Source organism: Colletes latitarsis, chromosome 12, assembly GCF_051014445.1.
Source record: "Colletes latitarsis isolate SP2378_abdomen chromosome 12, iyColLati1, whole genome shotgun sequence".
Taxonomy (NCBI): Eukaryota; Metazoa; Arthropoda; class Insecta; order Hymenoptera; family Colletidae; genus Colletes; species Colletes latitarsis.
The window spans coordinates 13,915,089-13,928,548 of NC_135145.1; the positions used below are offsets into that span (position 1 = coordinate 13,915,089).

Sequence of the window (13,460 nt, forward strand, 5' to 3'; positions counted from 1 at the left end):
GCGAAGAAAGCGGAAGGACGCGATCTCGCCAGCTGCACTGCACGCGCAACCTTAAGGCTGGTTTACGCGCGCTCTAATGAGTATGCTCCCTCCGAGCTACTGTGTGAGCAAAATGCAAGTCTCGACCCTATAAGAAAACGTCTGAGCGTGCTACCATGAGTTCAGTTTTTTTAACCATAAATAACTTCAATTTGATGCATCGACGCATCGTTGTCAATAGGAACGATGACAAATCGCTAACCGAAGCACAGCATGAAGCGATGAACATCGAAGTGTGGTGTAAAGATGCCAGGCCAACACCGGAACCTCAACGACCCTATATGTCGCCAAGAACAATGGCCAATAATCAGCCAAGACATTTGATACGACCGCCGAGTTTCATACCTAAACCGGCTAATAATCCTCAACAACAGATACAACGACCGGTATCATGTGAACGTTGTGGAAAACAGGGACATTCCAAACAAAATTGCTTTCGACTAAAGCAGCAAAATTTTCCGATCGCTCAATTCGGGAAACTACCGCCACCGAGAGTCAACCACATGAAGGAGACGGAGGACCAAGAAGACTACGAGATCACTACACTCCAGAAGAAGTGCAGCACCTACGATGTAGTTTTGCAGGAATGCTACGACCAGGAAGATTCTTACTGGATACCGGAGCAGGAGTCAACCTCCTCAAACGAAGATTTGTAAATAACATAATACCGTTGAAACACGCGAAGACGATACAATTAGGAAACGACTTGCATCAGACAACATATTTTTATACATTTAGAATTTTAGGCCAAACCCATAACTTTTTAATCGTTCCAGATAACTTTCCTTTAATAGAAGACGGTATAGTTGAACTTCCATTTCTCAAAAAGTATCAGTATACCATTAACAATGATACAGTACAACTCGATAATAAAACCTTTCGCTTACAGAGCACACCCAAGGAAATAGAAATCCCACCTGAAACCTGTACTGCGAGATATTGTAAGATCGGCGACGATGTTACGAGGATTTGCTTCATTAATACTGGTAAGTTCAGCACAATTACATCAAATTCGATCGAACCTAAAGAGGAAAATATAAACAGAATCCATGAATTGCTAACGAAATTGTGTCTAGATCATATAGAAACCTCCTTTCGAGACCCTATAGCCAAAATAGTTTGTTCATATAACGATATTTTTGCATTAGAAACCGATCCGCTTCCTTGTATCACACTCACACAACATTCTATAAAGCTAAAGACAGATAGACCCATAAATATTAAATCATATCGTCCACCAGAAGTTCATAAAGAAGAAATCCACAAACAAGTTAACGAAATGTTAAATAAAGGAATTATCGAAGAATCAGATTCACCATTTAACGCACTGGTATGGGTAGTACCTAAAAAATCAGTCGCCTCTGGAAAACAAAAGTGGAGAATAGTGATAAATTTCAGACGACTAAACGAACAGACAAACCACGACGCTTATCCGTTACTAAATTCCGATGAAATATTGCAACACTTAGGAAACGCTAAATTTTTCTCAGCCCTTGATTTATCCTCGGGATTTCACCAGATTCCTATGGCGGAACAAAGTAAAAAATACACAGCATTTTCGACACCTGACGGACACTTTCATTATAATCGTATGCCTTTCGGACTCAAAAATGCACCCGCGACATTCCAACGACTGATGGACACCGCTTTACGAGGACTTACAGACAGATATTGCTTTATTTACTTAGACGACATTATAATATTCGGAAGTATCATAGAAGAACACAATAGAAAGTTAGCCATAATATTCCAGAGATTAAGAGAGACCGGACTAAAACTACAAGTAGACAAATGTCAATTTTTGAAACCTGAACTGGAGTATTTAGGCCATATAGTTACAGCAGAAGAAGTTAAACCTAACCCCAAGAAATTAGAGGCTATCAAACATTTCAAAATTCCGAACAGCATCACACAAATAAAATCTTTTCTCGAATTAACCGGTTACTACAGGAAATTCATTAGAAACTTTGCCAAAATTGCCAAACCATTATCCGACCTTATGCAGAAGACGAACACTTTCCATTGGACAGAGAAACAGACTAACGCCTTTGAGACACTAAAACAGAAATTGTGAGAGGAACCCATCCTATGTTACCCAAACTTCGACGAACCATTCACACTGACGACGGACGCCAGTAACGAAGGTATCGGAGCCGTCCTATCCCAAAAAGACCATCCATGTTGCTACATTTCTAGAACATTAAATAGTGCAGAAAAAAATTACAATACTTCTGAGAAGGAACTACTCGCTATCGTTTGGGCCATCAAACAACTGCGACAATACTTCCTTGGACGAAAATTTTATATCTTTACCGATCATCAGTCTTTGAAATGGCTTCACAACGTGAAAGACCCATCTTCCAGGCTCATGCGTTGGCGCTTGAGGCTCGAAGAGTACGAATACGAGATTTATTATAAACAGGGAAAAGAAAATGTAGTTGCAGATGCTCTGTCTAGATTACATCCTTTGAAAGTAACAGAAAACAAACCATTTACCCAAAAGATTAAAATTGTCAAACCTCCATCCCCGTTAGAAATTGGAGACAAGTCACGCGACATTCAAGAATTATCTTCTCCTCAAAATGACCTATACAAAGAATATGTAGACTGGAAGAAAGAACCGACAGCCGTCCCCATAAAGACAGTAGCTAATAGACCGCAATGGACTCAATTAACAAAAGACTTGCTAGGGCCTCACGACGAAGCCACATGGCTAAACAGACTACACGACTTAATGGCATTACAACACAACAAATTCTCTGTATCCTTCGGTATCGGAACGAATTTAAACCCTTTGCATATTATCGACATCCAATTAATGCTTAGATTCCTTATGAAAGATTATCCCGACAAGAAACTTTATTTCATGCAGCCCCCTATATGAGACTACACGGAAGACGAAAAGAACCAGATACTTATTGAGAACCACAATAATGTAGAACATTTAGGAGGAAACAAAACTGTCGATAGAATAAAGGCAAAGTACTACTGGACGAACATTGACAACGACGTAACGAAATACATAAAACACTGTGATATTTGCCAAAAGAATAAACTCACTAAGATTAGATCGAAAGAAGAAGCTGTTATACCTGACACACCGCAAAATCCGAACGATAAAATTGACATCATAGGCCCATTTAACGTTACTACAAAAGGAAACCAATTCATACTTTCAATTTAAGATTGCCTAACGAAATATTTAATATTAGTTCCTTTAGCCAACCAGAAAGCCGAATCTATTATTGACCAATTGATGAAACACTACATTTATATCTTTTCCTCACCTAAACATATCCTGACTGATCAGGGACAGAATTTCGTATGCAAATTAATGGAATCATTTGAAAAGGCCTTCAAAATTAAACACATCAAAACTACCAGTAACGGAGAGTAACCCCCAGAGTAACGGAGCTCTAGAAAGAACTCACGGAACTGTAAAAGACTTGCTAAGAACTTATATTAATGAAAAAAAAACCGAATGGGATGAACATCTAAAATTAATATGCATGGCTTACAAAACCTCGGTACATTCTGGAACTGGATATACACCTTTCAAACTAACTTTCGGACATGAGGCAAATATGCCTTCGGCTATATCCACACCACCCTTCATCTGAGTAAAGACGAACTGTTTAGACTTTGGAAACAGAGACATAAAGAGTATTTAGAAAACGCAAAGAAAATAATAGAATCAAACAAGAAACGGTATAAACGTGAACAAGACCGTAAAATTCGTTTAAAAACTATATACAATCAGGGAGATTTAGTACTTTTACACAACGATCACAAGAGTCACAAATTAGACAGAGAATGGTTAGGGCCATATGAAATAATAGAAATAAGAACGCCAAATTACCTCCTTAGAATAAACAAAAATAAAACCTTACTAACCCATGGTAATCGTATAAAACTGTATCATTCTAATTCCAGACAATAACCAACCTAATAATACTTACTAACGCTGTAAGTATTCGGCCAATTAACAACACGCAAATTGTAAAAGAGATCATAGGAAAGAACTTTCTATATCATAAGGAGATCAAAATAACCATAGCGTTTAAGATAACCGAATTAACTCAAAATGCGCAACAGATACACTCATTAACTTTGGCAGTGCATAACTATTGTCAGGATTATAATTGCGATTTATTTGGCTACGACATTATAAAAAACAAATTAGCACGCATGGATCAGTCAATAACAAAACTGGATACTATATTACATAAGAGAAACCGACAAGGAATATTGAATATCATCGGATCCGCATCCAAAGCACTATTTGGTACATTAGATGAAGACGATCTAACTCTTGTAAACCAAAACATTGACAAATTATTTAGCGATCATAATTAATTAACCAAGATAGTTCAGAATCAGACGATAATTTTCAAAGCTTTACTGACTGATAACAATTTCCACAGTTTAACTAATAAATTGCAGAAGAACTCAAAGGAATTACACGAACTACAAAATGCCTTACTGTTAGAACAAAATATTATTATCTTAGAAGCACTTTTAACAGATCTGACCAGTAGAATTAATGATTTTCATTTAACTCGTATACTAGGGAAGCGGGGAATAATTGATACTACTTTAGTACAAACTGTAGACTTTCTAGAAGCTTATGATACGATATTGCGAAATAACTTCATGATGCATTATATACCAGCAAAGCCAAAAAACTTTCAAACATTGATAGACATTAGTAGACTAAAGACAATGCGCTCATATACCAAAGTATTGGAAGAATCCGAGTGGAGCATTATAAAATATTACGTCATTCCCCATAAAATAAACAACGTAATCTTCTCACCGATATTAGATCATGACATGATAATGCAACAACAAATTTTTCAAATTATAATTGAGGAATCTTACTTGAAAAAATATTGTAGAGACAGTTCTATAGGATTAATATGCGAAAGAACACAACCTACACGACACGACTATTACGCGGGTTGTCAGAACTCAAAAGACTATAAACAATGCGGAACAGCAATATTTAGAATAGACGACATAACATTTATTCCTATGCATACACCAAATAAATATATAGCAATACCCAAAGAACCGATAGAAATTCAAGCATTAGATACTAAAATGGATCATATTACACTTAATATACCAGCTATACTAACCAGCGAAGACGAATGTATTCTTATGTACAATAATAATATAATGAAAATTGGAGGTACAACGCAGAACACTCAAATGATAATTTCTGACTATGCGATGCACATAAACTTTACTGAATGAGATATACAAATGTTAAAAGAATATATTCCACAAGCTCCAAGAGCAACTCCAAATTTCAATAGCTACCGACAGACTTTAGATAGCATGAATTCACAGTTAAACAACATAAAAACACAGCGACGTATATTAACTACAGCAGAAATAGCATACAATATTTTCAAAATCGCAGGATGGATATCGTTAGGACTTATAATTTCTTATGTATTATATAAAACAGGATTATTCAATTTATTGTCAAAACTTATACTGAAAACATTTTGTCTTAAGATTTGTTGTAACGAAGTCAATGTTAATAACCGCGGAGGCGTACAAAACACGCATTCAAACCCAACAGCTACAGCACCATCGACATCTACGAACGAAAACCCACTGATGTATCCTCTGGATGAGCTACCACGAATTCCATCACGACCAAAGAAAATCGTACGCTTTGGAGGACCAAAACGAACCTAGGAAAGGGGGTGTGATACCATCCGCATTACAAACAAACGAGTCAGCATTCCTCACCAAAACATTTGAATCACCATCCACATCATCACCTCGCAGCAATAACATCTGAATCACGATCCGCATCACCACCTAGCAGCAACAACATCTGAGTCAGACATCAGGCCTCAAACCAAACCATCCCCACTGTATAGCAATACCGCCCTTTATAAACTCTTCGCAAAAATGAAGAACCTCTCTGTATTCTGAAAGCCGAGACTCGCGTAACATCATTCTGTTCGTCCCTTATCTTCAGCTACGGTGTAAGTCACGACAGAGGTAACAGTTGCACGCAGCATTACCTGGAGTTTTTTGCGAGTTCGTATTTTTTTCCAAGTGACGCGTAAAGTCCCGTCACAGTCGCGTGGCGGTAAAACATCGTGCACGCGTTGCCGATGAACATTTTTTCGACCTGTGACAATTGAAAACTGCTTCTACAGGGTGTCCCGTAAATAGTGTAAGAGCCGGAAATGTGGGGTAGCTGAGACGATTCTGAACAACAATTTCCTTTGCAAAAATGTCGGATGGAGCTTCGTTTTTGAATTATTAACGAAAAACACTGACGAATCACGGCGCGCGCCTGCCGCGCGCTCAGGGCCGTCCGAACTAAGAGAGCCACCGTGTCGGGTAGGTAGCAAGATGTGCATCGGAGATACGTCGAGGAACGAATACAAATAATTAAAAATACTACCACTGCAACTGTTACCTCTGCGGATTGGATAAATCAGTCAGCTAAATCGAATTTATTAATTATTTGTATTCGCTGTTTCTAAGGAAGAAGAAATAAAATGTGGGAAGATGTTCTCGGAATTTTTAGGAAATTAATTCTTCGCACCTGAGTGACGCTTCTCGCCAGAGTGTGTTAAAATTAAAATAAGAATTATTTTCAGAAAATTAAAGTAAATACGGTAAGAACCATTTGTAATCGTTTGTTATTAAAAACTGTACTGGAAAGGCAGACTGGATTTGTGCGTACCGAAACATTCTTCGCATGCAAGGGGTTAATAGAGAATTAATTGAAATTCGCCTTACCCATTTACTTGCAAGTTGCTCTGCTGCGCTGACAATAAGGCCCGGTTAGTGCACTCCTGTCGATCACGGAAAGGTCGGAGACCCCAATAAAAATCAGCTGATGGGACGGCCCGGTCACTGCACCCGCTTCTTACCCCGAAAATGTAAAAGTGAAAAGTGCTAGTGACCATGCTGTGAAGTGTTTTCGGGGTAAGAAGCGGGTGCAGTGACTGGGCCGTCCCATCAGCTGATTTTTATTGGGGTCTTCGACCTTTCCGTGATCGACAGGGGTGCACTAACCGGCCCTATTGCAACTTGCAAGTAAATGGGTAAGGCGAATTTCAATTAATTCTCTATTAACCCCTTGCATGCGAAGAATGTTTCGGTACGCACAAATCCAGTCTGCTTTTCCAGTACAATTTTTAATAACAAACGATTACAAATGGTTCTTACCGTATTTATTTTAATTTTCTGAAAATAATTCTTATTTTAATTTTAACACACTCTGGCGAGAAGCGTCACTCAGGTGCAAAGAATTAATTTCCTAAAAATTTCGAGAGCATCTTCCCATATTTTATTTCTTCTTCCTTGGAAACAGCGAATACAAATAATTAATAAATTCGATTTAGCTGACTGATTTATCCAATCCGCAGAGGTAACAGTTGCAGTGGTAGTATTTTTAATTATTTGTATTCGTTCCTCGACGTATCTTCGATGCACATCTTGCAACCTACCCGACACGGTGGCTCTCTTAGTTCGGACGGCCCTGAGCGCGCGGCAGGCACGCGCCGTGATTCGTCAGTGTTTTTCGTTAATAATTCAAAAACGAAGCTCCATCCGACATTTTTGCAAAGGAAATTGTTGTTCAGAATCGTCTCAGCTACCCCACATTTCCGGCTCTTACACTATTTACGGGACACCCTGTACACATCTGTTGGACAGTTTCTTCTTCAGAAATGTCTGCTGAATCAAATCCTGTGTATAGTTTTCATGTCAGGTAAAGAACTTTTCGTAAATATGCAAAAGTATTGTATATAAAGTGCGTACTTGGACACTTTTTCTAACACTGGTGATCATTTACAACCGTTCAAAAGCACAAAATATTATAACTATTGATGTTAGCATAATCAGGAATCTCTCCTCTATCTGTTAAGACTAAGTGGAACTTAGTGGCGTTTAAGAGTCTATTGTTTAAGTGGTGTTTAAGTCAATTTTTATCTGCTGTCTCGGCCAAGGCTGTCCAAGAAGCCAATCTCGCCGTGAGCGTACCCAAGGCCCTGGGAGGCAGCATCGGTCTTAGATTGGACAAAAATTGTTAATATACAGACCAATCAGTTTGGAGGCGACGTTGGTCGGTAGGAGGTGGCATGTAAAGGATATTTTTAATAATTTCCCCTCGTCTGGGGGTTTCCGCGAGGCGGCTACGTTCCAAGGTTAGCGCTTGGTGCCCAGATGTTCCCTGTGATACCTGACTCGCCATAAAACATTTGGCACTGGTTTTCGATGTTATTGCAGGTAGTAGAGTCATAGAACGCCTGGATTTGGAGGGTCATGCAAATTTGAATAAATTTAATACTTAACTAGCCGCGTTAATGGCACTTGGGTATAAGAAAAACTTGATTGTATGAAAGGTCTGACTCTACATCCGATGGCTTTATGAATTTACTGTTACGCTGCAACACAGAATAAATCGTAATTGTTATTGCGCGCCTGTGATATGCCGCCCGCCTTGAACGGCTTCCGTTCAAAGTTTATTGCTTATTGAAATTCGTATACATTGTATGATTGCATGTGTAAATGCTAGATTGATATAGTTGATGGGCACCTTGTGAATTAAATAATGTGTGTGTACCTAGTCCTAAATTTTTCAATATTAATGTAATTGAAATTAAATGCTAATTATACGATATGGCCACCAATAGCGAGGTGTCTACATAATCATATCTTATACTACTTACACTAAACATACTTATGATGAATGAAATAATCAACTTAAGTCTCTAATGGTCGGTCTATTGGCAATGGAGCAAGTTTTTTAACACAACGTTAATAGAGTCCATTTTGTGTTTTCACTATTGCAACACGCACTATACTGTTTGTTCCTGGGTGAACTTGCATACTACGACCCATATTGCATTGCATTGGAGGAAGGTTGTCTTCTTTGATCATTACTAGCTGAGCAATTTCAATTTGTTTACCATCTCCTTGATGCCATTTACTTTTGGCGCGCAACTCGTTTAGATATTCTTTGTGCCACCTTTTCCAAAAATACTGCTTTACTTGCTGCACTCTCTGGCACATTGACAACCTATTGGTGTACACGCCCTGAACGTCAAGTTCTGGAATACTCGATAAAGAACCTCTTACTAGGAAATGTGCTGGGGTAAGGGCAGTAAGGTCATTGGGATCACAGGATAATGGGGTCAAAGGACGGGAATTTAAAATTGTTTCTATTTCAATAATGCAAGTATTGAATTTTTCGTACGTAAACATTGTTTTTCCTACTGTGTGATACAGATGATGTTTAAAAGCTTTAACAGATGCCTCCCACAACCCGTCGAAATGTGAGGATCGGGAAGGTACGAAATGCCAATTAATTCCCTCTTTTTGAAAATATTTGGATAACTTAGTGTTATTTTCGTTTGATATAAAAAATGCCCTGACCTTTAATATTTCAGTTTTTGCGCCAATGAAGTTAGTCGTGTTGTCTGAATATACATTTTTTTGATTTTCCTCGTCGAGCGCAAAATCGTTTAATAGCTTCCAGACACGCTTCAGTGGTTAAATCTGTGACAAGCTCAAAATGGACCCATGCACCCGTTTGGTTGTCCCGGCGGCAGGGGAGGTGAACCCCTCCATGGCATCCCGGAGGTCGGAGCGAAAGCTCCCGCGGACCAAACACCGGTATGGATGCTTTGTGAGTGTAAATGTGTGTGTGAGTGGCACGAAGCATGGGATATTTGCCGCGGGTTTTACCTATGGCTGCAGGTTAGACAGTTGGCTGCGGATGAGTCCTGCGGCCAACGTGGCCACCCGACCGGCGACTTAGTCCCATGTCACGGGGCCGCGGGCGCTGGTGACCAGGCGCCTGCAGTTGAGTGGGAATGCCTGTGGGAGGAGTGCTTCCCACCGGGAGGGGCCTGAAGAGGCACGACGCGGCGGGGGACTCTGTGATATCTCAGTAGAGTTCCCAGTCCCTCGCCTGGCGTTTGAGGATGGTCACCGTGGGGTTTCAGCCGGTAAGAGTCCGGCACTACCCGCCGGCCCGCTCTTCGGGTGGGCCCGCGGGTGTCCATGAGGATTTCCCCACGTACAAAAAAAAAGCTCAAAATGGACAGCTCTTGTGACAAAACAAACAAAGATAGCGACATACGATTTCATCTTGTTCTTATTTCTAAATTCCTTTCCTTCAAGGAAAATGGGCCACACTAGTCATGCCTAACATTTTCAAATGGATGTGATTAAATTACGCGAGTTTTGGGTAAATCACCCATTGTATAACTAGGTAGTTTGGGATTTAATTTGCTACATCGTACACACTTATGTATGACGTGTCGTGTTGTGTTTTTTCCATCAATAGGCCAAAAATTGTTTCTGACTGCGTTTAAAGTAACCTGCACTCCCGCATGCCACTTCTTGATATGCTCGTTGTGAATAATTAATTTGGTAACGTGGTTATTTGGTGGTATTAGTATAGGGTACTTTCGTGAGTATGTTATCTGAGCATTTGTTAAACGACCCCGTACTCGAATAATACCCTCAGTATCAAGACATGGGTTTAGGCATATGATTTTACTTTTTGCATTTAATTCAATGTCTTGTTGGAGATTTTTTATGTCTCGCGAAAGGTGAGTTTCTGGAATCACCCGTATAATCTGAGTTCGTGCATTCCTTAATTCTTCGATGGTAAATTTGCCTATCTTTTTATTCTCTGATTTCCGATTTGAAACCGCTCGATGACAGAATACCACAAATTGAATTAACGCATTAATTGAAGAGAATCCTTAAAAACTCGATTTGAGTAGAGCTAAAAATATCTAATCCAAACCTTATTTAAACATGACTATTCTGTCTAGTAATTAATATAATGGATTAGGTCTGGGTTAGATTTTCTTATACCAGCCGCCGTAACGCGGTCGGCCACGCATTCATTCTCTATTTCAATTTTCTTTATTGATATTATCAGAAGTGGGAAGGATTTCAGTCATTATATCGAAAAATTTCATTATTCGATCATTAAAATCATATTGTCCATAATTCGCCCTTACTTCTCGCTACACACGTTCGATGTTCTGCGTATGTGTATTTGTCTCCGGATCTACAAAGGTGATTTTGTACTTGACTTTAAGTGCCTAAAACCTTCTTTATTGAGATAATCGTACATTTTCCAGCAATCACTTGTAATCGTAGTACCAGGTTTGATCCAATTTCGGATCGCTTCAAGTAATGTCTCAGATGATCGATCTAGAACTGGAATAATAAATATACATTTGCTCGAACGTTCAATTCCTCCGAATTTCCACTAGCTAGTTAAAAGTCTTCCTTTATTAAATTTCCGTTTACCAATTTTTGCCTCATCCACTTCAACAATTTCATTTTCACCCCCGGTTGGAACAGAATGTTTTTGTGTCCATAAAATACAATCAACTGTCGTTGTCGACGACATTTCCAGCTCATTCTGCAAAAATTTTTGCCTTGGTGGTTTCATCATTAAATGGTAACCGATAAAGCGAAAAATATCTTGTATACAAGTATGTACATTATTAAACCACATATTATGAAGAGCACTAATTCTTGATTTGCGATACATTCTCACTCGTTTTTTATTTCGATTTTTTGAAATACAGCTTGCGTAAAATTGAACATTAAATTTTTGCGATTAAATTTCATTGCTTCTGTACTTTTACATTTACTACAATACATCTCACCATGGATCACTCTTTGTTCAAAAATCAATTAGTGTATCATAATTATTCTATATACTTAAATATTCATACAACTTCATTCTGAAACCTTTGATAGCAATTCGTTTAATCAGGATATCACTGCAGAACTAGATTTAGCTTGACACATAATACATTATTTGTTGTTGGTTGTCATGCCGATAAATACAAACAAGAGAAAACATCGGTGATCGTGGGCTGACACATACAGAGTGTAGCGGCCATTGTATAGCCACTACGCCCTTGCCAGAGTATGAATGGTAATGGAATGCAAGGCTAGTTTTAAGCTTTCTATTTTTCCATTTTCCCAGGGTCTCGTGCGAGCCTGGTCGTCCTGTAAACACTTGGAGACCAGAGCCGTACGAGGCGCCTGTTTTCCTTCAAGGTTTCGCCTGGGCCTCGGACCACCCCGATCCGGGCCCGGCGAGCCTCTTGACTTTTATTACCCTCTTTCACTCGCTAAACTTTTCCTACACTAAATATTTTTCAGTTTCGATTTTCCATCTTTCTGTACTATCTCTTTTTCTCTCCCTTTGTCTATTAGGGTAAGGGATGTATATAGGGAGTAGATTGTAAGAAAGAAAAGCCAGTCCGTTGAGGACGTCGTAAAGGCAGTCTGGTAAAGACGTCGTCGCGATTCGCATACACAGTCAATATAAGCTTAACCTACGTGTGGTAGCGTTTGCCCCACACCACCATCACTCGCGCATTCATAATAAATAATAATAATTGTGGGGTAGTCTGGTCGAGTGGTTATTTTACCTCATAGCTCCCTTCACAGAGTTACAGACATGTACATATAGACAATTCATTGTAGTAACAGTGATCTTTTTGAAGAAAAATCTCGAAAACTAAGGCCGAACGGCGGTTATATGTATAGGAAAAAGTTGTTCAAAATGTTGATTTCTACAACATACTCAAAAACCATCGAAATACGGGAGACCCCCACTTTTCTAAATAATTACCTACTTTTTATAATTAAAGCCTATGTATCGGGACAACTATAAAACAAGAGATATTACCATTATTATCCATGGACTGATTATAGTCAGTCTAACTGTAATTTGAAATGGGGACATAAAACTTAAATGTAAAGTCCGTTTAAATTCTGTCGTGACACGCCAAGCGGTAACTTGGTTGACCAGGAGGTCACGGGTTCTCACACTTTTTAGAATACGGAGTAAGGGAAAGAGTAGTTAGACAGCATGAAAAGCTGTGGAAATTGTCAGACCGTATGGACTGAACCTGAGCAGTTGAAATTAAATAACTGAATGCACTGGCTATTTCAATGTCTGTATAATTAAACACGTAGAGTCTTGATCTACTCAGAGTCGATTGCAGTTATAACGATTAAATGGACCACGCTAGCAGGAACAAAAGTTAAAATTAATGAAAATGAATAAATCAGAGTGGCTACATTTAGTGCTGAATTTGTACTAATTTGTACCACCATAAGAAATATTGTACCACCTGTCGTTTTCAAAAAAATCGTGGCGCTGCTAGCTTAATGTTAAGCTGGCAGGACCAAAAGTTGAAATTAATGAAAATGAGTAAATCAGAGTGGCTACATTTAGTACTGAATTTGTACTAGTTTGTACCACCATAAGAAATATTGTACCACCTGTCGTTTTCAAAAAAATCGTGACGCTGCTAGCTTAACCCTTTGCGGACGCGTGTCGGCATACAGCCGCCTAATTCTCGCGCTGCAGCTGGCGTACGTCT

At 39.1% G+C, this 13,460-nt stretch overlaps 1 protein-coding gene across 3 annotated transcripts; it reads left to right on the forward strand.

Annotated features, from left to right (window-relative positions):
• The first annotated feature begins 235 nt into the window (after positions 1-235).
• Positions 236-4,754, forward strand: LOC143348858 (uncharacterized). 3 transcript variants are annotated; one of them, XR_013080836.1, is made up of 3 exons: positions 236-691; positions 929-1,025; positions 3,973-4,754. XR_013080836.1 is itself a non-coding variant. In XM_076779532.1 (2 exons), exons 1-2 carry the CDS (start codon positions 261-263, stop codon positions 945-947), a joined length of 450 nt encoding a protein of 149 aa, XP_076635647.1. In that variant the 5' UTR covers positions 236-260; the 3' UTR covers positions 948-1,757. The 3 variants fall into 3 exon arrangements, 1 of the variants encoding a protein (XP_076635647.1); XR_013080837.1 differs by lacking the exon at positions 3,973-4,754 and having other exon boundaries at positions 236-839; positions 929-1,757; XM_076779532.1 differs by lacking the exon at positions 3,973-4,754 and having other exon boundaries at positions 929-1,757.
• Positions 4,755-13,460: the final 8,706 nt, after the last annotated feature.